Source organism: Plectropomus leopardus, chromosome 11, assembly GCF_026936395.1.
Source record: "Plectropomus leopardus strain MGB_pleo_1.0 chromosome 11, ASM2693639v1, whole genome shotgun sequence".
Lineage (NCBI taxonomy): Eukaryota > Metazoa > Chordata > Actinopteri > Perciformes > Serranidae > Plectropomus > Plectropomus leopardus.
In genome coordinates this window covers 23449994-23477545 of record NC_142186.1, presented here as the reverse complement: position 1 = coordinate 23477545, position 27552 = coordinate 23449994, and the positions used below count along the sequence as shown (strand labels likewise).

The 27552-nt window shown below is 41.2% G+C and overlaps 2 protein-coding genes across 9 annotated transcripts in view; both read left to right on the top strand.

Annotated features, from left to right (window-relative positions):
* Window positions 1-15825, top strand: part of erfl1 (Ets2 repressor factor like 1) — a 107925-nt gene extending 92100 nt beyond the window's left edge. For 2 of the 3 annotated variants that reach the window (XM_088084897.1, XM_088084898.1), the window contains 5 exons: window positions 6589-6692; window positions 7305-7539; window positions 9379-9556; window positions 11431-11560; window positions 13221-15825. In XM_088084897.1, the coding sequence (XP_087941023.1) occupies window positions 6602-6692; window positions 7305-7539; window positions 9379-9556; window positions 11431-11560; window positions 13221-14038 (1452 nt within the window). In that variant the 5' untranslated portion in view covers window positions 6589-6601 and the 3' untranslated portion in view covers window positions 14039-15825. The remainder of the gene's footprint in view (window positions 1-6588; window positions 6693-7304; window positions 7540-9378; window positions 9557-11430; window positions 11561-13220) is intronic. The other variant, XM_042489131.2, reaches the window with a different exon arrangement.
* A 3509-nt stretch (window positions 15826-19334) lies between these two features.
* The window catches only part of arhgef1 (Rho guanine nucleotide exchange factor 1), a 55282-nt gene continuing 47064 nt past the window's right edge, over window positions 19335-27552 (top strand). For 4 of the 6 annotated variants that reach the window (XM_088084316.1, XM_088084315.1, XM_088084314.1 and 1 more), the window contains exon 1: window positions 19389-19434. The gene's annotated coding sequence lies outside the window, so the exon portion shown is untranslated. Of the gene's footprint in view, window positions 19435-27552 lie in introns of all 6 variants that reach the window. The other 2 variants (XM_088084317.1, XM_088084318.1) reach the window with 2 other exon arrangements.

The following is a 27552-nucleotide window of genomic DNA, read 5'->3' as shown; positions in this document are numbered from 1 at the left end:
CCTTAAAAAATGATCTTAAAAAACAAAACAAACTCATATATTACCAGTATTTGATTGGTGCATACCGATGCCCGATCCACCAATCTTTTTCAGTTATCAGTCAGCAGATGTATTCCACTCAGTAAAAATGTGTTGAAATAATACGACTGAAAATTTCAGACTTAAGTAAAACAAGCATACAAAAAAAGGAACAAAGTGCTTTTTAAGCAAAAGAAATGAAAAATAAGGCAAAGAAGAAATACATATAAGGAGACAAAGAGCGCAAACAACAAAAGCTATAAAATCAAGAAAAAGTGAGTTTAAAGCTGCTATAATCAATATAATTTTCTTTTGAAATGATTAAATGACTATGCAATGTGAAAGGGGTGATGTAGTGATGAGCCTGCAGAGAATTAGCAGCTGACTCTCTGGTTTCCCTAAACCTCTTAAAGTGTATGAAAAAGCTTTAAAAACCCACAGTACACTACCTGTCTGCCAATAATTGACAGACGGACAATGTAAGAAGGGAGAATGAAGTGGGACATTAAATAGCAAAATAATCATATATTTGGAAGGAAGTGAGCATGGGACTTGATTTGATTGAAATTTCACTAGCATCAACTGCTTCACATGAATACATAAGCATTATTAAGCTACACAACAAAAACACTCTACTAATGTTAAAAATCACATCAGACATTACGAGAAGTGGATGCAGTGCAACAAATTAACCATTTGTCTTTCATTCAGTGTTCAACCCCATAACACTGAGGCTACTTAGAGACCATACTTGGATTTTCTAGGTTGACAGACTGAGGAACAAAAGAGTCCCTCAACCTGTTCAGTCGAGCTTATGGGACTCAAAATCTTAGAAAATGGACATAATATTAACTGCGAGAGACAACATTCTTTTAGTACATGCAGTTTAAAAACTTTTCTCAAGCATTTGATCCACAGTCTTTGAGCAAATACATAGCCATAAAGAGAGTCTAGCTTGAAGCCGATCAAAGAGACAGCTTTACCATGCACCGATTCCTTACTGCTAGGCTTGCAGAGATATACCAGTTTTAAGGTATATCATGATATCAAAGTTCACGGTTATAAAACTATGTACATTTGTTTATCTACAATATTGAAAAAAATGCAGCTAGATGGAAAATTACACCTTTATCTTAGTTTTTTTTTCAAAAGGTAGACTTTTTACACATACTTCCATCTTAAAAAGGGGTTTCAAGTCTTAATTATAGAGATAAAACATTTGTTCAACTAAAACTAATGAATCTGTTTTTAGTCCTTTAAGGGTCATTCTGACTGATGATAATAATGTAATACTGTTATATCGTGAAACCGCATTATTTTCTGAGGCGGTTATCCCACCATGAAATTCTCATACTGTTGCAACCCTACATATGGCATAAAGCTCTGTTTTATAGATTGGAAAAACAATAACATGATCTGTTTTTTTCCTTGAAATGGCCTCCATCTCCTAAGAAGGTAAATGTGTTGTTGTAACTTCCTACAAATATAATCTATATGTGTCTAAATAAGTGCTCTAAATGAATGCCGATGTTGCTCTGAGTCTTCTGCATGTGTAAATGAACAACTGTGAGCTGCCAAAATAATCGTAACTGGAAGGTGCTTATATTAAATTGTTGTGTTTACAGCTTGTTTCCATCGTTCCCACAAGGCCAAAAAAAACCCAACATTATTGTTGGTTAAAAGATGATTTTGAAAAATGTGCACTGACCTTTCTGGAGCAAAAAAAGTGGAGCAAAAGACATTTCAGCCTTGACATAAGGGTCCTTGCATCCTTGTAGCATCCTAAAGAAACAGGAAAACTGTCCCTAAAATCAGTCGACTCTTTCAACTGAATTATCAAAAGCTTCTGACTCATCAACACACCAGAGGGTTGCAGCAGAAATGTGTGTTTGCTAAAACTAGTGTGGGCCCACAACATGTGGAGGAGCACAGCTGAGGTTTCCTTTGAACGGTGAAGGTGCTTTTGTCAACATGTGACTGTGTACAGTAACCCGGTGCCCCTATTGTATGTCTTTGCCATTGTCACCGCTAACTGTGTGATCCATCATCCAGACTTTCTCGGTGGCCTTTTGTGGGCGAGAGGTCCTTTGTTTGGACTGTTGTGTCCACAGTCGCTCTGTGTTGCATTTGTGTTTTTGTCTTCGCACATCTCTGCGCTCAATCAGTACCATCTTCGGTAAACAAAGTGCATTCTCTCTTTCAGCTCTGTGAGATGTGTGTTAGTGTGTCTATATTGATTCAGTCAATATCTATGGGCTCCATGTCTTATTTTGTGTGCTGCTTCTCTCTGTGTGTGTGCGCCAGCTACCTGAATACCTGTGTATTTGTGGCATTTCAGCTCGAGACTGTGTGTTTACTGTGCATGTACAATCCATTACAATCTGCGAGCGTCTGTATCTGACAGTCTGTGCATGTGTGTGTAAGAGTGTGTGTGCGTACGAGGAACAGTATTCCCTGGGCTGCTAGTTATAATGTTTCTGGGGGTGATGGGGGGAACTTGAAAGCCCTGCGCTGCCCAAATCAAAACTAACAAGGAAATGATGGGGGCTCCTTTATCTCCTCTCTGGCCTGGGGGGCCGAGGGGGGCGAGAACGGGAGACTGGGGAGGGAGGGAGGGGAGGAGGAGGGAGGGAGGGGAGGCAGGAGGAGGACGAGGAGGAGGAGGGGGGGCTGCCTGGCTTCCTCTTTGATTTGTAAAAAATGCATTACCTCCGAAATCAAACGGAAAATTACTGCGCCGAAGCAAAACACACATAGCAGGAAGAGAGGGAGAGAAAAGGAGATGGGTGGGGCGGGGGAGCAGACAGTGGATAGGTGTGTGTGAATAGAAAGGAGGTGGGAAAGAGGAAAGGAGGATTCACCTGTATACTCACGCTGGTGGATGGGAAAATGGAGGATGGATATAGATGTAGGCGGGTGTGTAGGTGGTATGAGAGGTAGCCGGAGAGACCCTGACAGATAGGAGCACACATATAGTATATTATCCTCAGAGGAGACCAGCTTATACATGCGGTGGACCACGAGAATATGGCAAATGTAACGGATGATGCAGTATTGATGACCTGTAGCCCACAGGGAAGAGGAAACTTATAGATTACTACCTCAAACACAAAGAATATCTTATTTTTTAAAGACACGGACCAGTCTCCGCTGAGGCCTTCGGTCAGATGTACAGGCTGTATCAACTTTTAATGGAAGGACATTTGGAAGAGAGGCGTTTCTAATTGTGCGAAGGCCAATGTGTGTTTTAATATCCTACTGGTGCACTGAATACAAAACGATCTAACAGGCTGCGTGTAGTGTAGTTTCGTGGAAAAATCCCACGTGGAAATGGGGAGCTTTTTGTGAAGACATAACTGTTATCTGAACCCTGCTGATAACTTTGACTCATTACGGGAAAGTGAGCGCAGGCAGAGACACAAGGCCGACAGAAAAAAAGATGAAAAATAAGAAATAACATGAATGATAAGGAGAAAAAAATTGTGAGTGAGATAGGATGAATGCCAACTCTATATTTGAAGACAGAAGGAGCGGCTTGAAAACAAGAAAGATGAAGAGAGGGAGGAGAGAGTGAGAGGGGCCACAATCCAAAGGCTAGAAGCAGGGTGAGCGCGAGCGAGAGATGGATAGAGTCGGTCAGAGAGAGAGAGAGAGAGAGAGAAATGCCTGGAGTTAGCAATAATAATTTATACAAACACACCTTAATAATTCACGTTCCATTTCAATGCTGGAGGGAAAATCCAAAATTCACAGAGCATAATTAAATAGAGGCAGAGAGTGAAGGGAGAGATAGAGAGGCCAGCATTAAAGATACCAGTGTAGCAGCAGGGTATCTCTTCCATCTGAGCTTTGTAAAACAACCCTGATGAAACTGTGATATCCAAACTAGATCACGTCTCATAGTCCCCTCGCTCGTCATGGAAACACTAAAATCTCCTCACCTCCTCCTGTCAGCAGACGTCTATATGCATTTCTTTGGCAGGCGTTTTCTTTATTAGCTGTCATTTAACGCACACGTTATTGTTTGGGGTGTGTTCACATCACCTGCTCGCATCTTAAAAAGGAGTGTGACGCAATGCGATGGATTGAAAGTCAACAGTTTGTTAAAGGCTTTCGTGCACACCTGTGGTGCTTTCACAGATGAGGTGCTCAGCTGAGTTTGTAGAGATGAATGATGCAAAATAACAGCTGAGATATTAAAGGAACATCAGTGAGTCATGCCATGTTTGAATTCATTCAATTTTTTCTCACACGCATCCACGGAAAATGGCAAACACATTGATTTATTGATTGATTGAAGACCACCTTTACCACCAGCAAAAACTATATCAAAACATCAGTTTACAAACAGTCATGCACTTCAGATAAACCATCTTAGTATAAGAGTCTGGCTTTGAAGAGAGCATGGATAAGTTTTCAGCTCAGCTCGCGGTACTCATGTTTTACCAAAAATGTGTTTAGGAAGCACTGAGCGTACGACTGGATAAATGAGATTGTACCGCATGAGTTGTATGAGAGTTTGTAAACAGATGTTTTCATATAATTTTGTTGCTGTTAAATGGGTCCGCAACCAATCAATAAATCAATATGTTTGCTGTTTTCTTCATGAATTTAAGTAACATGGGGGGACTAATTGATATCCAAATGGTCATTTTTAGGTTGAGTTTTTTTTTTAAGAAAAAATCAAATACAATAGAGAATAGATTTGAGTTAGTTATTGTTTTAGAGATACATTTTACTCACTTTTGTCTATTGCAGCTGTATATATTTTGTATATTTTGGTCCTTTGTGATATCTAACCTGGAAGTGTTCAGAGAACATCAGTATAATCATCACTGTATTTGTTGACTTTTTAATGGCTACGTAATATAACCTGAAGTTTATTTAGATTTTTTTTTTCCTGTCTTCAAGTATTAATTAAAAACTGTAATTAACAGTGGTGGAATGTCTTCAAAGTACTGCACTTAAGTACAGTTTTTAGGTACTTGAGCGTTTCCATTTTATGTTACTTCAGACACTTTCTCAGGTTATTTGGTGCAGCTTGGTAAAACTGAGTAAGTCTAGTACAACAGTCATGGAATAAATCCTCCCTCGTAAAGGTTATTATGTGTTTTTTTTTTGACTGAGGTGGTTTTTTTTAGTAACTAATTTAACTTATGGTAATTTTGGAGGCTGTAGTTTTTGGTCATTCTGAACTGCATTAAGACAAGTTTCCTGTGGATCCCTAAAAAAAAATCTTAAAGTCATTAATCTAATAACAAGGCCTTAATTGGTATTAAAATCCCTAAACCAATATTTTAAAAGACTTAAAAATGCTCAGACATGGGAAGAAGAAATTTATTGCTAGTTGTTTTTCTGTTGTTGCAGAGTACCTTTTGCATTAATGTCACACAGATCAGGCCAGTGGAACCAAAAACAATCCTGTTGTTTACAGCTGGGATGTTCAGAGCAGGTGATCCACTGTCTGCTAGCTACCTGTCACTGTATCCTCCAACGTAAGGGAGTGCAAGTTTAAGGAAAACTGGCTATATGACCAGTACTTTACAGCATGGCTCAAACCGCTATGAGGCAATGCATATAAGGCTGGTATATTTTTGCAAAAACTTTTTCAGACTCAGCACAATGGGAATCAAGGCAGTGGCATACATACATTTTGCCAACAAATGCCACGCATTTCCCAGTTTTGCTCTACCCTCTTCTCTGCCATGAGACAAAAAAAACATGTTTGATGTTACCATAAACATTTGTGCAAAATAGTCCCTAAACCTTAGTAATTGATAGAGGTAATGTTATTTTTTTAAAGTTTTGGTTATTGTAAATTAGTCTTAAATTTAATTCCAAATGGCAATAAAAAGTCTTAAAAAGTCTTAAATCTAACTTGCCTAGGAACCCTTTGAGAGGCGTTGCTCTTATTTACGCTATTCTCATTGGTATAAATGCCTAAACCACAAAGCACACCTGCCTTTGCTCTTCTAGACCATTAAACCTACCAGTTCTTGCAGCACACTTGAACATAACATTGCACGTAGAGATTTTTGACCTAATGTGCAGTTTTCAAATTTAAAAGCTCCACTAAGGAATAGCCAAACCACATTATCTATTAAAAGATCCTGTTTTAAATTTATAATATGTCTCAACTCTAACTTGGTTTTCAAAAGTCTATTTAATTCCTCCTGTTCATAAATGCACTATAGGGATGTCCACCGTGTTGCATCAGACACAGCCGCAGGTGGCCACACAAGATCACATCCATCAAACACCTGATCTCTACCAAAGACATATGAAACATAACCTTGCCATATTTCACTTCGATTTAAAGTTTGTTTTTGAACTCATATTGCGCCCTTAGACCCTTATGCAATACCCCTATTTTCAACAAAGTTTACACTCTTCAACTTCAGCTCAGTGATATAAACCTGCTGGGTAGTTTGTCTCTGGCTTTGGTTTTTCTCTGAAATGTTTCTCCTCTGGTTTCCACCTTTTTTCAGAGTGTACAAACGCACATGTCAAAGTCAGCCGTGTTAACTCATTTTGTCTTCTCCTTCTTTGTCATCTCTTTGTTGTGCTCAGGTGTTGTGGAGGTATGGACTGTAACTGCGTCAGTGATCTGCTGCTCCCCCCGGTGCCAGCACTCTGGACGCCAGGTCAGTCCCACCATCAAGCTCATGCAAGGGGTATAATTTCTTTTTTTTTTGCATTAATTTCTCATGTATTTTGTGAAAGCATGCATCTTCAAACATATCTCTAAATCTTCACCCGGGTCACGTGTGTGAATCGAGTGCAATCAGACAGCCAAAATTCAGTTTATGATAAAAAATAACCATCATCATGAAAATCAAACTGATAAAAATGCGCCTCAAAGTTTCAGCTATTTAAAAAAGTTAACCATACACGCTCACATTGGTAAACAAATTCAGTCTCTGGTAGTAATTGGTTGTGTATCTAATATTTTTACAAGGCTAGTTAGCGCCAGATTCACTGTGGGATGATTCAAAAAAGCTACTTAACTCCGTCTATGATGTGCATACATTCGACTTTTTGGGCCCAAGCAGCATCAATCAGACCTCTCCCAGCGAGCTGTCATCACTCCACTGACCAATCTGTTGAGGCTAGAGGGCATTAGCGCAGACTAACATTGCTCAAGGCACGTGCTGTGATATTAAACACATCATCCCTCACCTCCATCACTCATCAGTCATCCAGACAGCGATCCCCCCTGGCAAACAGCAGGACAAATGACAGGCCCTAACCTCATCCTCCCCTTTTTCCTGCTCCCCTCTGCCCAGGGTTCGCCTTCCCAGACTGGGCCTACAAGCCTGAGTCGAGCCCCGGGTCCAGGCAGATCCAGCTGTGGCACTTCATCCTGGAGCTGCTGCAGAAGGAGGAGTACCAGGGGGTGATTGCGTGGCAGGGGGACTACGGAGAGTTTGTCATCAAGGACCCGGACGAGGTTGCTCGGCTGTGGGGGATACGGAAATGCAAACCTCACATGAACTACGACAAGCTGAGCCGGGCACTGAGGTTTGTACATGATGTGTTGAATGCCAACAAAAACACTGCTGGTATCGGTTAAATCAAGATGTTTATCACGCTCTGGTTTACATTAATTGTTTACTCTTGTTTGGCCGAATCCTCACTTAACGTGTCTCTTTTTCATGTTGGTTTAATGGAAAGATAAAGGTGGGACTTTTCCCGGGGAACGTCAATACCCTCAATTCCTCCTTATCTGTGGACATCCTAATGGAAAGTTCACCATTGAGCTGCCAAATAAAAAATTCAATAGGGATTTCAAAATTAAGCCCCAGTCTGAAATTGCTTGGACTTCTTCGGAGTGGAAAACGGGGAAACTGCTCGGCACCGAACTTGCCGAAGGTGATTAAAATGATACACTCCACACCTTCAGCAGTGTACTCTCCCAACTCCACACACACTTTTCTTATGCAAATACACACTACCCCGACTTGTTTCCCTACCCCAGCCCCCTCCCTCTGCTTTCCTTTGGCCTCTTGTTAATGGGGGCTGTCGTCAGAGACTAATTGTTATGAATTGGCTGGGGCCACAATTAGCCTTCTTAATTAGCCTCACTTAATTGCTCAATTAAGGGCCACGGCACAATTGCCACGCAAAGCAAAACACGTACACATCATTGCGCCGGGCGCAGCCACTGTGGATACATGCTGATACTTACATGCTGCTGTGTTTGTTGGTATCGTGCGTCTGCATAATGAGCCGTTGCTCACCAGTATTTAATGCTGAGGTTGTCTAATGCATTCTGTATTTGCTGCACTCACTGTGGTCACTCTGAAACAAAAAAGTGCTCAAAGAAACAACGTCCGGGATTTAAACTTCTGTCTCGCGATAAGATGTGCAGGTTTTTAAGTTTGTAGCGTATACACACACACACACACACACGCGTGCGCACATACAAATACACTCCTCTGCACTCCCCCACCTGAGCACTCAGCTCCTTTACCTGAACCAGATGGCTCCATGTTTTCCTTTACTGTTGATCAGACTCGCATCCTGGCAGACTGTACATTGTGACACCTCAGTGGGTGGCACAGGAAACAGGCATGACGACGGCTGTACATGCCCAGCGGGAGACACCTGAGGTCGTTACCATGGAGACTCCTCTTGTTGTCTTTGTAAATGTGCTTTGCTGTCTAAAACAGTGGCGGCATCTCAGTGCCGTTTACATTTACACATCAACTGGGTTGGATATCACGTTTCAGAGCCCAATTTTCGTTTGATGATTAAAAATAAATCAATCCATCCAAAAATTTACCAAATTTACATTACATTTTTTTTAACTTGGTAAAAGTATGCAGAATTTGTCATTTTAAGACACCAATATTTCTAAGGATCATAATTGTATCTTTTCATTTATTTTATCCTATAATTCATAACATATTATATCACAATCAGACATTTTGTTTTTGAATTGATATAATCTAGTGAACAGTGAAAGGAGTATTTTCTTTTGTTGTTTTTATTCTTATGTTGACTGTATGTTCGGGGCCTCTGAGGCTCAAAGGGATTCTGCTTTTTGGCTTTTTGTCTGTTAACAGCTGAATAAAATTTCCCTTTAAAGAACCATATCGTATTGAATCAAGGCAGTCAGACATGAATTGATTCGAGCGAGGAGGAGATGAATAAAAACAGTGGGAAATCAGCATAGCTCTTGTCCTACAGCGCTGAAGTTGTTTACTTATTCGTTTCTGTTAGCGGTGAAACACAGAACCTTGATGCGAGCATTATATTAATCCTTCCCTCCTCTTTTCCTTTTCCTCTTCCTTTTCCCTTTATCCTCTATCCCCCCACTCCATCCCTCCTTCAATATCCTCTCCACCGTCTTTGTAGGTATTATTACAACAAGCGCATTTTGCACAAAACCAAAGGGAAGCGTTTTACCTACAAGTTTAACTTCAGTAAGGTGGTGTTGGTGAACTACCCCATCCTGGACATGGCCAACTCTCCCTTCTTCCTGGCCCAGAATCACTTCAATGGGGGCTCCACGGCACCAGACTGCAGCCCAGAGGTACGGAGGGACTGGGAGATGGTGGGATTGATAGATGGATATATTTTGTATGATAAAAATGCAGATAATTAAGTTTGATAATATAGAGCTGTGGTCCGCACGTGAGTACACACAAAGTGCTGTGAATTTCTGGGACAGAGCTTTTATTTAAAGAGCCGTTTCTGTTTATTCTTACAATATCTTTTATTTCTTTGTGTTCTGTGCCAACATGCTGTTCACATTTTGTGAAATAGAATTGAATATGAATATAATTTCTCTAAAATGTGGACCTTGAACTTATGACTAAGGAGAAATCTGGACCTGTTGGAAACCACTGATATAAAAAATGAACAGAAATTAACACCTACAGACTGAAATCTAAATTATAATAACTATATTTTATTTTTAACTCCTTGATTTTAAAGTGTGTGGTAATAAACATAGCATTTGAAATACACAAGGAATTTAAAAAAACAAAACAGAAAACTGGAACAAAGAAACTGAAGGAGAAATAGCGAGGGACGCTGCTCAACGCCTTAATTTTTTATTAATAGTGATTTAATTCAGGTAACTGAAATCCATTTCACCGTAGTGATTTTGCTGTTGTATTTCTCAGGCCCCTGCTGTGCGTTCTCTTTTAACAAGAGAATAGGTGGTAATCATTGCGTCTATCTTTCATTCACCATCTCTAATAGTGATTGTAATAGAATACTTAGTATTTGCCCAGAGAGATGGTGAAATTTTTAAGGAGATAAATGGTATGAGATCAGAGAAAGAAAAATGTCAGAATTCAGTTAAAAAATGATGCCATGATTTTACTCATGGGTCTTTAAAGTGATAACATATGTAGAAAAATTAAAACAATGAACAAATTCATTTTAATGTGTTAGGTTCCACACCATATTATGGATAAATAGTTGTTTTTTTTTAACTTTGATGTGAATGCCAGTGTGCAGATAATTTTAGTTTAAGCAACTAATGTCCTAGAAAGTAACTTGAAAGTACAGTAAGAGAGACTCATCCATCATTTGTCTGCGCTCTCCTTAAGATGGAATAAGGAGACACAGACTCTGAAGGAGACAGTGGAGGGGGGGGCGGTTTTAACTTGTCCTTAAAACAAAAGAAGACGTTATCCCCTCCTTCTCTCATCCCCGTCTCCGATGGCGTATCCATCTGTCATCGATTGAAAATGAAAGAAATAGAAAGCAAAGGGGTCGCGTCAGATCAGATCAATGGCGGGTCATTAATGCGGTTTGTTAAGCAACGCAGATCTCGCAGCTTGGGAGTACAGTCTCGCCTTTCAAACTTGGGGCTGCGGGGTGACAGATACTATTGATCCAAAGTCCTGCGAAGGGGGGGGAAAAATCCCCCCCTCTGTCCCTGTGATTCCTGAGATTCAACTGTTTCATTTATTTTACCTTGCCTCCTTCTCCTTCATGGATTTTACAGACAAAAATATGTGCGATAACAGACACACACGCAGCTGCCCCGCATCCTGAATGGATGTCGTTCTCTCAGATCTCAGTCCTATTCGTCCTGTGTCCCTTCACGCAGGACGAAGGCCCACAATCCCCCTCTCTCCTCGTCATTTATCCTTTGTGCCCACAATCTTAATCGCTGGTCTCCATTTGACTCTGTACTCTTCCTGCCTTTGAGTCTCTGAGCCTCTGCGTCCTCCTACCTCCCTTTTTACCCCGAGTCCCATGACACCCCTTTTTATCCTGTCCTTGCTGCGACTCTGTCACTGTTTGCATCACACTCTGCAGGGCGCTGCTGTCGACATATGACTCTACGTCGCTGCAGCGCCATCAGAGTGGATTTGTAGCAGTATGTGTGCTCTGTTTTGGAAGTATGCAAACTCATTTTCATCTTTCTCCCCTCTCTTTGCCGCTCAGGCCATACAGTCCCTGTTTCCTCGTTTGCCAGACTCTGGCAGGGGAACGTCCCTGTTTGATCGAGGCACCGCGGCGCCAGGGCCCGAAGGAGACAAGCTGAGGCTGGATACATTCCCCTTCCTCAGTTCAGGTGAGCTGACAGAAGGAGAAAAGTTTGTCAGAAACTCTGAGTGCCGGTGCAAAAACAGGAATCTTTCTGTATCCCAGAGACAAAGCCTTCTCGGTAAGGAGAGAGACAGCTTATACCGAAGCGGCACGAGGCGCACAGGCAACAAACAGAGCTTCTTAAACAAAGGGAGGAGGAGAAGGTAGAGGGAAAGAGGAGAGCGGGGAGAGGAATGAGGATATGGGGAGGCATGAACATTTATTGTTAAAGGAAATAAGAGAGATGGCTGTCCCATCGCAGCCCGCAGTGAGGCTGCGCTTCAGGTGAGAGAGACCAGGTTAGCTTGTGAATTATGCATTTCAGCAGTGGTAAGAAACAAGTTGAAAGCTGGAGAAATCATCCACCTTTTTCGGCACCGTCATCCGCATTTGTCCCCTTCTTTCTGAAACAAACACACTTATTTGTTTGCATAATTATCACTATACGCTCGTTAATGCGTCTGCCTTTGTTTGCACTCCTGCGCGCTCTATACGTGCATCAGAATGTGTGTGCAGAGCCAGAGAGGCAGTGTGTAAACAGATCACACACACATGCACTCCTCATCACACAACCTGCCCCCTCCTCCTCCTCCTCCTCCTCCTCCTCCTCCTCCCCGACTCTGTTTGTCCTCAGGTCCTTTTCCCCCCTTCTTCCCTTCTCACCCTCCTCTCCCTCCCATGTGTCCCTGCTGTCCTAATCCCTTCCCAGGCAGGAAGGCCCTAATTGAGGGTGCAGGCTTCAGTTTGTGGCCTGTGGGCGCCCATTACTGTGTTTTCATAAGCAAGTGAGGCCTGCCTGACTGATTCAATATTCATGTGTCTGCCAGCTACTCCTGGCCCAGCACGCAGAGACTTCACCACTGTCAAATTAGCCCTGCATAGTAAATAACAGAGTGAGAGAGAGAGAGAGGCAAGAAGGCTGAGAGAGGTGGAGGGTGCAGCGGAGAGAGAGCATCTTTGAGTTGGTTGTCAGTTGGAAGGAAGTACAGTAGGTGGAGAGGCAACGCTTTTGTTTGTTCATTAAAATTGAATTCCAGCATCACCTCAAATTTACCCCCTTTTTTCTGTTACCGAGCGTTGCTCACAAGGAACTGAATTCAAATGCGGTGCTATGTTTAATTTGCTTCCATCTTAAGGTTTTAATCTAAAACGATGGGGTGACACACGAGAACATTCGGGGTACAGGAGATCGACAGTTTGCAAGTTTCCTTTCTGTCAGTTGCTTAACCTCTGGAAGCACACGGAGCAGGGCGCTGATGCATTGTTTTTTGTTTCTCTGCTGCATTTTTCAACAAGGTGACTGTCACCGCTGTGATGATGTGTGGCAGTGGCAGCCCATCTCCTTTTTTTAACATACAAAAACACATAGTACAACGTTTGGAGGATGTAAACTTTGCTTGATTAGATTTTTTTTTTCACATCTGGTTTTCAGCCACTGCTCAGTACCGGTATGCATAAATGAACCATCGGGTTTTTTTTTTTTTGGTTTTTTTTTTGTTGAAAGCAGAATCGGCCCCTGTGGCTTCTGATTAGACTTGCTAATACCGATGAGCATAATTAGTGAACATTCTTGGATGTTGTATGTCAAGAAACCTTTGGCCCTTATGAGAGCTCACCGCCATCCCTGGATGTTCTCTGTCTTATAGGTGCCCCGTGCTACACCAAACCCCCGTCCCTGCTGGGCCCGTACCCTCGCAACCCACCCTTTGACTACCCCTGGGGCTTCAACCCCTACCTCCCAGGGGCCTTCTCTCTCAATAACTGCCCCAAACTGCCCCCTGGCTCCCTCTACCCCTCCCAGTTTTACCCCAACCCTTTGCAGAGCAGCCTTTCCCAGCTGCCTCACCCCTTCTCCTCCCTGCTCCCCCCAGGGGAGGCAGGTGGGGGCGAGAGGGGAGCGGCGGGCCAAACCGGAGGGACAAACGGCACGGCGGGTGGTCAGCCGGTCAGACTGTGCCTGCCACCCTACCCCGGGAGCCTGTCAATGGGTCGGACGGACATTGGCAACGGGGCGGCGTTGGGGGAGAGAGAGAGGGTGGAGGCCAATCCTCCGGGCACGGGGCTCAGTCTGGGGCTGGGAGCGGTCGGCCTGGGAGCCGGGACTGGGACGGGGCAGCAGAGCCCCACGGAGAGGAGAGGAGGGGTGAAGCAGGACCCGGAGTCAGACTCAGACCTGGAGATCACAGATCTGAGCGACTGCAGCTCGGAGAACGAAAACGAGCACGAGTTCAGCATCAGGAAGGATTCCAGCCTGGCGAACCGATCACAGATAGTGCTGGACGGAAAGAAAGGGAGCGTGCTGCCACCCATCTCCTCTCTTCCCCCGACAGTGTCCCCGCATCCTCTGAAGAGCCTGATGCCCATCAGTCCCCCGCCCCCGTCCCTGCCTCCATCACTTTCCCCCTCCATGGCTCTGCATGAAAGACACAGGGAGACAGAGACTCTCAAAATGATACACAGCTAATACATTTTCTCCCGCGTCCACCATCTTGCCAGTCTGTGCTCTGATAACTCTCTTTTTCTCTCCTCTCTTTTCTCGGAGACACTGTTCTGCTTTAAAATGTCAAATCCACAATCACTCTCGATAGATACTTTTTACAAGGAAAGGCACTTCTGCTCTTTACTTCTGAAATTACCGTTTCCCTGTTTGCTGTGTAAGTTTTTAACTTTCCCACAGTCCATTACACTTCCGACTCGTCCATCTTAGACTCTATGGGGCGTACAGTTTTGCCGGTATCGGCTGTCTGCATCGCCATCTTGTCCTTTCTGTTTTGATCTCTCACACCAAATGATTGCTCCATGCTTTGTAGACTTGTTTTACGCGTTGCCAGCAGGACTCTACAATTTGCTGTCTGCGGCCGAGCTATGATAGAAGGCAGCGAGGTGGTAAATTGCAACACAGCAACGCTGGCCTTGACAAACATTAACAAACAACATCCCTATACTAACAGAACAGAACAACAAATAATGCTCAGATCGATCCAATTTTACAGATTTGTCCTGTAATTCTTGAGATTTGGACTATCTATAATCACTATGACTTTTGAGACATAGTCAAATACTGCCACCCAGTGGTCCTTTCGATTAAAGTCTCCTTCAGTGAAATCATCTCACCTCCGTAATCCTGTGAAATCGTCGCCCTTTAGTTTATTTTGCGCTTTCTTTTTATAGGCTACGATATTCTTTCCTGCGGATTAATTTAAATGTTAAAATCCATATATTTTATAGTGTTGACTGTGATAGTCTGTGAATATTTATTTTGTCCTGTGGTTCAAGTATTTTCCTGCACATTTTCTCAAAGGAAAGAAAAAGAGAGCGAAGGGAGCCGGACCAAACTAGAAATTTGTATGAATATTTCAGTGTATATATTTTATTATGGTGTACATTACATTTAATTATTATTCACTCTGATAAGATTTAGCTGTATTGTTGTGATTTAATTCAGTATTTAAACATGTTGGAAAAATTATAAGCTTAGGTGTATCAAAGTTTAAATTATTAATGGCAGAAGATCTGCACTCTGAAGATGTTTTTCTATGATGAGGACAGAGTTCACACTGGGAATTGTGTCTGATTTTCTCGACCCCAATTAATTGTGCCCTTTGGTCATTTTTGCCAGACGCCCAAACGTACGAACCCTTTGGGTTCAAAAATATGCCGGTAGACTTATTTTTATAGTTAGCATTCACCCAGTGTAACTGTACTGTAATTAGTCAAATGTGAATAATATTGGTCTTTGCATTTTCTTTTTTAAATCCTTCCCCGAAAATCTGTTTTATTTTTCAATCAGTACTTTTTGTCCATGCCAGCAGCAGGGCAATTGGTTTTGCTTGAGGACATTTTTTTTTTTTTTAAATCTAAAACTGTTTATGTTTGCAAATCAAATGACCGACATCGTTCCTCCGGCCCCGTTTCTCTGCACAGAGTGAACACTAAACCATATTGTACAGCTTCATAGCCTTTATAGCCTATGGTTTGTCAAACAGTGGCGGTATACGATTAGTTGTGAAAGCTCTATTGTAAAGTTAATGTAAAGCTCTATGTTTGTTGAGTTGCTATGGGAAAAGGCTTCCAGTCACCTCCACAAACGTCAAGTTCACTAACTAACAGCTGTAAATACTGTTTCCTTTGTGTGTGTATGTGTGTGTACACATCCAAAAATGACAATGCAGTGGTTTTACCTGTCATCTCTCTTTGTTTTACTGTAAAGAGGAAAAATGGAAAGTGCAAAAAAGAAGAAAAAGATTAATATCTTCAAAAGCAATAAACATTATTCTGGATAGTGGACTGTTGTTGACTGTGCATTTATTGCATGACATCGAGCGGCAAAAAAAAAAAAAAAAATCTTTAAATTTTTCAAATGAGACTACATTTTTCTATCTGGTCATTTTATATCTCTGATAGACAGTGAAGTATAATATTGATATTTCAGATTTGACCACTGAGTTTGTCATTTAATCAGATTAACAAAATCATTAAAGGAATCATAGGTTTAGATTTTGGGAGGAGGAACACAGGTGACACATCCCCCTAAATATTTCGACCATCTGTATTTGTCGTCCCCTTCCCCCAATTACAGTGGCAGAGACTTTTATTTTGTCAAAATTAAGGACATTTATATTATAAATTAATGCAGAAAATGCACAAATTGGTGCATATAAATTCACCAGAATGCAAAAAGTGTTGCTTGCTCTAAATTTTTAAAATGAAACAAACAAACAATTAAATAATCAGGGAATGGCCAAAAATAGTAATATGTAGATTTGAAGCCTAATGGGGTTTTGTATTTTTTACAATTTACTACTAATTTGGTGTGTTCAAATTATTGTTTTCCTGTTTAACTTTTACTGGTAGCTACAATAATTTGGTAAAAATACTCACACTTTATTTTTTTTCCCATAATAATAACAATATGTATATAGCAACAACAGTAACAATAATAATGATGCAGTCACACAGTTTTGGAGCTTGTATTTAATTACTGTTACATTTTTATAGGCGTTTTCCATATTTCCAATTCATGACGAGAATTTAAAAAAAAGATAAGAATTCACAAAACTGGTCTTTTTTGAAGCGTACAGTAGCTCAGCGGGTAGAGCGGGCGCCCCATGTACAGAACTATGTCCTGGTCACAGAGGCCGTGGGTTTGATTCCAACCTCTCCCCTTTGCTGCATGTCATCCCCTCTCTCTCCCCCTTTTGTGCTTAAACTGTCCTATCAAATAAAGGCAATAAGCACCAAAAATAATCTTTAAAAAAGAAAATAGTATCTTTTTCCTTAACTGTGATCTCCGCAATTACTAGTTTGAAATCCAAGTTGTGTGACAGCAATAAAAAATGTTTAAGTCATAACCTGAATGAAAAACATGTCAAACTCTGCAGTTGTGACAATCAGTGACATGATGTATGAGGTCTGAAAACATCATTTAAGTACATTCACACAGTTTGGACTTTAAGGGCAAAACCCAGGAGTGTTTGTACATTCTCACAGTCAATGAAATGACCTTATGACCTCGTGTTCTCGACTATCACAGCAACAATCTTAAACTGACGAATGGCAGCCGCCCAAAATGTGTGATTTAATCAAGGTTATGACCATGATACAAACAATGAGGAGTGGACCTGATGGAAAAACAGACACAGAGGTTGACTCTATGAGAAAAGTACAGGCGTAGATTGTCCGGGGGGACAGCGAACTTCTTTCTCAAAGTTTAGTACATGTGCATTTTTCCCTGATGAAAACATTTTAATTAGCAGAGGAACTTTACTCTGATAAAATTACAGATATCTACACCACGAGTTGTTTGCTGAGAAGGCACAAATTGGTGCATAAAAATGACCAGAGTGCAGGAAATTACATGCTTGAGTCTTATTTTTCTGGCAGAGCTAAACCCTTCGTTTCATATGTGTCCCCCATAATACTGAAATGAAACCTATGCCTTTGTTAGGAAGTGACAAGGTCCTTTTATCCGTTTATTTTAAGACAAACAGCCAGTGCAGCCAGTTAAAATCTCTTTTTCAAGAGTGACTTGGCCAAAAGGGCAGCCTAAACATTGCTACAACAATAAACATAAGCAGGTGAGTCAGCAGTTTCACACCACAAATGAGTAAGCACAACATCTAGTTAACATGAATTACAAAAAACATTTAAAAACCTTAGCTCAGTTGGTAAAGCGGGCGCCCCATGTACAGAGGCTGTGTCCTCGCCACAGCGCATGTCGTCCCTTCTCTCTCCCCCTTTCACACTTACTTACTATGTCTTATCCATTAAAGGCCAAAAAAGCCACCCCAAAAAAGATCTTTAAATACATAAACATATACAGTTTTCTAAAATGATTTCAGTGAAAATTTGAGTAGCAATCACACTGACCAAGACTGCTATTTTCTGATCTTTTAGAATTGTCAAAAAATCCCCCAAAGTAATCAGCTCAGACAATTTCAGGTCTTTCTGTTTGTTATTCCAAGAAGCCGGGGCAGTGTATTTAAAAGCTTCAGTAAATTAAATAGGATTTAAATAGAGAGGTACATTGTACAGTGCTGTGTCGACCTGTATTCCAAAATCTAAGAAACGGACATGAGCAAATAGGCTTCGAATGTCTCTGAATATCTACAGTTTCATGAAAACTGTTTATGATGAAGATCATCTGATATTTTATTCTGTTGTGACTTAAAAACCTTAACGATTTTCTGAAAGATTTTCAAACATTTTATTTTGAGAGTACAGGTCAAATTCTGAGGTCAGCCGAGTGAGTAAATGTGCAGATGTGAGCAGGATCTGCAGCTCGTGCCTGCGTTTCTCCACAAGGTGGCGGAAGGAGGCCAGAATAGAGGAAGTAAGTGTTGCCCGAGCAGATAAAGTTTGATTTGAGCAATCAACTCTGCAAACAGTCGCTTTGATTTCACGTCCTTTATGGCGCTGAAACAACTAGCCTATAATCTATTCATGGCTTCACTGTAATGTGTGCATTTTATTTATTTATTCTTTAAGTTTAAGTTGGTTTACCTTATTTTATCCCTGCTGTTTTGTTTTGTTTTTAAATCATTTTATTTATTTTCTTTTTATTCTATAGACTTTTAATGATCTTTGTGTTTGCTTTTGAAAAATATGTTATTGTTATAGTTTTCTAGCCCTGCAAAACTTTTTGTGTAATTATTGATGTTATCCTTTCAATTATGTTTGTGCTATTTTAATATTGCTATGTGAAGCACGTTGGGTTGAATGTTTGTATGAAAGGTGCTTTATAGATTAAGTTGAGCTGATTATGAAATAGATGTAGCACACCAGCTGCGAAAAAAATGTAAAAGTGGGGTGATTTATCATTAATGTGGGTAGTTCAGCAGCAAAAAATAAAAAATATTAATTAAAAAATATCAAAATGATGGACAGCATATGAGAGCAGTGTTTCAAAGTGCAAATAACACTCTGTCATACCAAAGACTATCATGTCGCTTTTACAAAATGCACATGTAAAATCGTAAATATCACGCTTATAAAATATTTATAATCAGTACAGCAGCGGGTGAGGACTGAATGGGGACGAGTTACTGTGTAACACAGTGCGGAAACAACCCGTTTAGACGGTTTACTTTTTTAAAAAACTTTCAATCGAGCCGGAAAAGCGCAAAAAAAAGAAAAAAAAAAGTTGCATGTAAAGCGCTTTTTATGTTATGGGACACATTGTAATCGATTTTTTTGGCAGCCAATGTTTACTTTGTATCCGCCTTCTGATCACCCTGTGCTTTTTTTTTTTTTTTTTGATGTGTACTTCCGCGTACAATGTTTTTTTCCCACTGACACACGGCAACTTTCGAACAGGAAACCTATTAGACGCTTCGACTGTCGCTTTCTCTGTATTCACGGGTGAGTATTTAATTTCCACACTAACGCTGACGAACATTTCAAAGAGTTTGAACTTTTAAAGGCTTCACGCGGTCAAATGTTGTCTTTTAAAACCGTCACGGCTGTTTGTTTTACCGAGAGAAACGGCTGATTCCTGCCCTCCGCAGCCCGGCCGCGCTGCAGACGGCAGCGTCCGCATACAGGAATGCTGTGCTCGGCTGGCTGTGCACGACGTCGTCTGTGGATGAAAAAACCAGCTGATAACGCTTTTATTTAACATCGTGGTTAATGAATGTGGCATTGAAGCAAATGTGACTCCCGTTAGGAAACTCGCAGCATGTGTCAGGAGCAGTTTTGTGGGCAGAACAACTTCAGGTAGCAGAGTTGGCCCGTGAGTGTTTTCTGGCAAAGCCATCCAGTATTTTACGAGTCGTTTACCAAACCACAAATCACTTTAATATTTCCAAAGGGGCTTATGTTGTGTCATTTGGAGTTTATAGCTGGTGACCTTGTGAAATTTTATGTATCCTTATCTTCTTTGCAAGAGTATCCTGCTGGCATTTGTCATAGAGGTGCTGTGGCTGTTTCTCAGGGAAAATGCTGCTTTAGAGTATGAACCTGCTTTTCTTTTTTCTTTTTAAAAATGATCTTTTCTGCTTTATCCTTTTGATCAAAAAGACTCTGTGATTACAGACTTAATTTAGATAATAAGTGCTAGATCAAGCTTTTTTTTGGTTTCCTCTTATCTGTTAGTCAACATTGGTTTTTGCCATGGGCGGGTTAGGAGATAATGGGCCCCTGGGCTGAGACATTCAAAAAGCCCCATCACCTCTCCTAATACATTGTTTTGTGTCTCTTTTTAGTCACTTTTTGTGTCTTTCAGGGTAATTTTGTGTATTATTTCTCCATTTTGTGTCTTTGAGGTAATTTTGTGTCTTCTTGTGGTTGTTTTTTGCCTTGGTCTAGTAATTTTGTGGCTCCTTGAGGTAATTTTGGGGTTTGTTGAGGTCATTTTGTGTCTTTTGCGAGGGAATTTATGTCTTTTTTGTCATTTTGCCCTTTTTTATAGTTATGCTGCATCTCTTTGCAATTTCTTTGTATCTCTTTGTGGTGTTTTTGTGTCCTTTGTAATCTTTTTAAGTCTTCACTGATTGGTGTTAATTTGACATTTTGCAGGCGAGGGCACCTAAAACTTTGGGCCCCTGTGCCTGGTGGGCCAGTTCAGTAATCCATCCATGCTTTTCTGCACAGCATGAAATGAGGCTATGTATGACATGAGTCACCCCCTCCTCCTTTTTTCCTATACCGCTCACTGATCTGATCAGCCATATAGAGTGGGTGCTTCAGTCCAGACAGTCAGTAATTAGTGTCTGCATATAATTGATTACCCATGATGATTTTGCCTTGTGAAATAGAGGACATTGCCTGTGCAGAATAGGCGAGAGTTTCCTGTGCTCACAGGAAACTGCAATTACTCCACATCCAGTGTGGCTTCATTATCTCACTGTAGTCATTAACTAAAGATAGGCAACTGGAGTGTGCAGTGTGGGTTGTGCTTGCCAGTAAGCCGTTAGTCATGTTTTTATTAATCGCTCTTCAAAAAATAACTTTATTGTTGCCAGGTTGCCAGGCCAGTTTGACTTACCTCTCCGAGTTTCACTCCTGCAGTTTTTTTTCAAATCTGCATACACGAGCTCTGTCTTGACAAACTCATAATAGCACTTAATTTTAATAACGAGTTGATTTTTAGACATGACCATGTGTGTACGTTAAGGGCGTTGCAGCTGGCGGTTTTTCGGAGACTGTGACGCGTTCCCGGCCAGACGCTGCACCCCAGAGGCCCCATGTGAAGCAGAGCCCTGCCACTTCCTGTTACGCTCTGCTAGACTAGAGGAGCACTGCACTTGTCATCTCTCTCTCTCCACGTTTTACAAGTGCAGGCCTGTCTGGAGCCCAAAGGCTACCTTCTCTTCCTTTTAAAGGAATGTTGGCTATTTAATCTGAGTTGCTGTGCCGCTCTCTCTCCCTCCCTGTCTCGCTCACTCTCTCTCGATTGTTACAGGCCCACGTAAACTCACCCACATCCACCGTCTCTCAGAGGGTAGGGGAATAAACTCGGATAGGGCTGCGGCGTGGCGTTGTTGTTAGCCTCAATGAGAGATACCCAACAACTGGAATGACAGGTAATGGCACCCGCGGTGGAACAGCCAGGGGGTGTCCTAAGGGCCTGGAGCTGTGTTGCAGGCAAGCTAATAATTTACTGTAGTCAGGCTCGGACTTCAAAGGGAACACAGGTATTCTTCTCTGGCTGCAGTTAGATTGACGCACAGGCAGCAGATAATGAGAGACAGAGCGGACTGGGCCGCTCTTCTTCTCTCTGCGGCTCAGCAGTGAAATCTACTGATTCCTCCTGAGTGAGCGCAGTGGGTGAGGTGGGGTGAAGTTCCTAAAGTCTGTGTTTCTGTGTGTGCATGTGCACACAGGAAGGTGGTTATTCTGTGCTGCGCCTTTGACACAGCTGTACCTGAAACCGCAACTAATCTCAGCACTGAGCAAGGTGACGCAGTGTGTGTTTCCTCAGCTGTCACACTGGATCACTCAGGGATACGTATGCAGCATGTTATTAGAAATGTAAAACCAGACTATACAGATTTGTCAGATCTGTCTACATTTTGATTTTTTTTTAAATATCTGTGGATGTCATAGGTCATGTGGAGGTAGGTAGGTTTAATGCTGCTCCAGACTTTTGTCCTTTTTAGACAAAGATTGCACTACAGGGCCACCACTAAGTCCCTTCTTTTCACATCCTTTGCATTTTAACACAGAACCAAACAGTGGTAGCATAATTGCACTCTAGTGTGTGATTTTTAGATAGCATGACGGCATTGCAGAACCAATAGGGCATGACGTGTAACACAACAGCATCTCCTTATTTTGTATGATAGCATACACGTCGGCAGCTCTTTCTAAACAACTGCATCACATTGCAATAGCGGTCATCTACCGTCTCTGTATTTTTCCAGCTTATCTCATCCTCTGCTAAGAGGGTAAGGAACTCCCAAATCTCATTGTTTTCTCACTGTCCTCCCACGACCTCCCACTGTCAGTTGTGTGCATAACAAGCCGTCAAAATGTCTCACTTGTCCCGTTCATAATCCCATCCTGCCGACTGTCCCTTTTACATGGACACCCATGTACTTGAAGTATGTTAAGATAATGCAGTTCATTTTTTTGTTTTACTGTCCTGCGTATGAAGACATAAGGGATGTACTTCTTCGTAAAAATGACGTCCATTTATAGTTATGTCTCTTGGTTGGCTGACAGAGATAAATTTAAGTTGTGTTTTCTGAAGGGGAACCTTTCTTATGGGGGACGGTGTTTGCCGGGCCTGGGAAAAAAGGCCGAGTATTTTGTTACGGACTGAGCAGCAAGATAACATGTATTTTGTTTTGATCACTGCAGATAAACTGTAATAGTGTCTGATATAGTTGTGAGGGTTGGGCAAATGTTTGTGTCACCGTGACACAAAAATAAAACTATCCGTCAATCAATCAATCAATCAAAGAGGGTAATGTTGTAAATCAGTGAGCAGGAATGGTTTACGTGCCTGCATTTGTCCCGTATTTACTGGATTTTAAACTGGATTAGCCACAAACAGATATCTCCATCTGGGCATCTTATCTATAAATGACTTCATAGTCAAATTTTTGGAGAGTACTCTCTTTTATAATATTCCAACAGCACCATAAAAAGACAAAGAATTGATAGTTTAACAGACAACAATATCTCTTTTCACCCTAAAAGCACAGGTGTAAATAATGCTATATATTTGGCTGTATTCCATTTAGCTGCTGCGGTTTCAGAGTCTTAGTATTGTGCCCGCTGGTTCACTGTCTCACTCTGGTGACTCACTGGGACACTTGAATAGGACAGAGCTGTCGCTGATGTTGTTGGTAACACCTGTGTTTTATGATGAGTCAGAATAAAATGCCTGCTGTGAAATAGACCTATCATAAAATCACTCCCTCATTCAATTCTCTCTTATAATCGCCAACTCTGCCGCGAGCTGTAAATTACTACTCTACTAATTATGATAATTTTGCATCATCAGTGACAGGTGTTGTATCGCATGCCTCATTATTTTGTGTGCATGTCACGGACTCCACTTTATTCATTCAGCTGTGGGAGTCACTTCAGGACACATCAAAGAAGAACTAAGTATAGAGACGGTTAGCAATTAAGTCGTTTATAGTAAAATTTACACCATAAATCACAGTATAAATACAGTATATTGCAGTGTAAGATTGAATGTGCTGTTTTTAGCCATGCTGCTGATCTCTAGTTTGTATGGGTGTAGTGGAGGACTTGTGAGAGACAGATGAAAAACAGAAATGTCAAAATAAAAGCAGCAGAGGCTCAGAAATCCTGAATTTTATGGTGTGTTCAGTTTGCACTGGGAAGCCTGAATTTACAAGTTCTTAAGTGGAAATTTCAAACGAAAACTTAGGGGAACATGACCAACCCGAACCTCACACAGCATGGCTGCTACCCTCATCAGCAGTGGTGAAAAATGTACTAATATGCTGCATATTAGCACCGTGGTCCTATTTGAGTCTCATTTTAACAGTCGTACACACATCAGAATCAGAATCAGAATCAGAATCAGAATCAGAATCCGGTTTTATTGCCAAATACATTTACATATACAAGGAATCTGACTTGGTGTTTTGGTGCAAAACAATTAACATAAAGGAAGAATTAAAAATATTGAATTTAAATAGTAAAAGACAAAAATATAGAAGCAGTTTAAAAGAAATAAAATGAAAAAATAGAATATAAAGAACACAAAATGTATAGTACAACTGTACTGTACTTACTGTCAAACGTCTATTACTGGACATGTCACTACAGAGTTTGTAAGCACAAAATACAGTGTAATGTGTTGTTATCAAGTGGTATTGTTAAAAACATCTTTTCTTACTTTTTTTTTATTAGCAGTGGTCAGCTCGGCTGTGATATTATTCCCCGCTCTCACCTTTGACTTCGGGCTTAAATGTCACACAGCGTTAGTCCTAAATATGCGTCAAGCACACAAAACATTTGATTCTACAAAATGCGACCCAACAGTGTATTTCATGAGAGCCTCTTTGCCTGGTAAATGCTGACATCTTTGAAACGCTTGACTTTGAAACTGGATATTTTCCAGTTACGATTGTCACTGTGTCTGATTCGGCGATCACAGAGTCATAATGTCTTGCTGTGACTCGGCTGAGAGACATGACAGACTGCACATTTGTCTTTTATCACATGGTTGATGTCATTAGGAAGGAGGTGCTAGGAACGAGCCTCCAGGAACAAAAAATGTAACGAAATAATGGCGATGTGTTTGATGCTGGCTCTCTTGTGTTTGTAAAACCGTGACCATGCCTGTTTCCCAGTTGCACCAACAACATCTTAATCTGTCATTTCATTCCTCTTTTGCTTCGTCATGTTTACAGTTGTACTTCAATGACCCCGACGATGGAACCACGACATCATCTCGGTTATATTCTCGGACTTAAAATAAAATAAAATATATTTTACAACTTTTTTCCCCAACCAGAGTAGTAATAATAAGTTAACTCGATGTTTTGTTCTGCCCCTTTCTTGATCCGACAGTGTTTTAATGTAGGTTAATCATTGATGAGTTTTGTTGTCAAATGCTTATTTCAAACCATTTGCTGTGTAGCTAACACATACATGCCACTTGTTCAGTATTCATATGGTATCAGCTCAGTCACAGACAGTCATTTTTGATTTTAAATTAGCTCACACAGACAGCTGTATTCACCTGCTAATCTCCGTCACCTCCCTGCTGTCATTCAGGACTGATTCACAGGCAGCAGTTAAACGAGACGAGACTCCCTGTTTGCAGCGTGTGTGGTCAAGTGCATGTGTAAGACGTGAGTCATGTGTGCATCTCACCAAAACTAATGCAGCCAATCTCAGCTCTTCTCACTCGATGACAGGCAAATTTGGTGCAAGTATAAACCCCGGCTGCATTAGCTTGTTCCTCACACTCTGAAAAAAAAAAAGGTAGAAAATGGAAAGAGTTACATCCTTCTGTCCAAGTGTGAGTCAGAGCGATGGCTGGAAAGCTGATGTGACGGAGAGTGTGTGAGCGAGTGAGGAAACAGAGAATGAGCTCTTTCATTGGAGGGTCAGGGTGGAAAAAGCGAGCCTCGACTCCGTAGATGATGTTTACTCTTGAGGAGTGAATGATGGGGGGTACGGTGGGGTGAAAGGTCCTCCAGTCTGACTGAGTGTTTCTGTAGACACTGTGCTCACTGTGTGTTGCCACTCAGGCCTTTACAAACAAATACGAATCTTGTATTCGTCATATCGTAAATGCTAACACAGATTAGAGCTGCAGAAATTAATGAGTTAGTTGTCAACTATTAAACTAATGGCCAACTAATTTGTTAATCAGTTAATCAGTTTGGGTAATTTTCAAGAAAAAAATAAAAAAATCTCTAAATACAGCTTTTTAAATGAATGTTTTCTGGTTTCTGCGTTCTCACAGCCACACTTGCTGGTTGCATTAGATGGGTTTCATTAACCCTCAAACTGCACAAATTGAAATTGCAAATTTAAAATGCACCGAAAACACGTCAATTAAAAAAAAACCTACACCTTCCATTTATCGCAAAAAAATTTTTTTTGCTTGCATGGAGTGGTATTTCAGGCGATTGGAAAAAGCCACATTTTGCAAAAAATGCAATGGAAACACTTTTTGGCTTATATCAGTCACATGAGCCTTTGGTTAGAACTGGCTCCCTCAGGCACGATGCAGGAGGCGCTACAATAAGTGTAGAATAAGCATCACATAACTCTTCAAAAGTTGAGCGTATCATCCGGAAGTTTTGAATTCACAATTCCTCTGTGAAATCGTGGCCAATCACCTCCCAGAAATCCCTCATACATGGCCACTCCCACAAATAAGGACCTTGCCTTGTCCACGTCGCCCGCGATTGGAAATAATGACAGCAAGTGCGGTGGCTGCAATAGAAATAAACCTATTAATGTTTTCAACATATCGCTCAAGCAAATCTGCAATGGAAACCTGCCTAATGACGAACTGCTGTCAGGTCAATACCCTGTTGAAGACAACAAGCAGATGAACGCCATTGAGACGATTTCTGAATGTTTCTGCAGAAATCTTTCGTCTGTGCAAAGCATTTGCTGCGTCAGAAGTTTGGGTGGCTGATCTCAGTTGGATGTGGAGGTCCTGAGCTGCTCCACATGTGAAAAATGACACTGGAGACGTTTTATGGTAATGAAATGAACATTCAGCTCTAAGACGACAGTTGTGGTGGAAGTACATGCAGTCAGCATGCCAATCACATGCTCCCTCAAAACTTGTAACATCTGCGGCATTTTGCTGTGTGAACAAACTGCACATTTTAGAGCGGCCTTTTTTTTCACCATCCCCGAGGCACAACTGTGTTGTAATGCTGCTGTTTAATCGGCATTTTGGTGTGCCGCACCTGTCAGCTGGATGGATTATTTTTGAAATGGAGAAATGCTCACTGACATGGATTTTAACAAATTTGCAACCAAAATTTGAGAGAAATATATCTATCGAGCGGATTCAAAAAAGTCTCAGATATTTAACTTAAACCTGTGAAAAATGGGATCAAAAACGCAATTGTTGCGATAATTTTTTTGTTGGGTATATTACGTCTTTTGTGGCTTCTTAAGGACTTGTGTGAAATCTAATAAACTGCCTGAAGTGAAGTCATTTGAGTCGCCATAAGTTGGGGCTGAAGACAAGTTTAAAAAAGAAAGAAAAAAAAATTTCTGGTGGTTTCGAGTTAAAAACAAGTAAATTTACGCGTAGCATCCCTCATCTCTGCTTGAGGCCAGCGGCGGCGCAAAGCTGTATTAGCTGCTACGAGGATAACACACTCAAATCTCTAATTGGACCGTCGATTGTCAAGTTGCATTGTGGGTAACGTAGGTGTCAGATTTTAATGAAGAAGAAGAACACCTGGATTAAACAAGGCCATATTGGGTGTTCTGCAGTTTTGATTGTAATAATTTAAAAACTAGGGATGTACTGATTTACTGTCAGCACATGAGCATCGGCTGATATTTGCT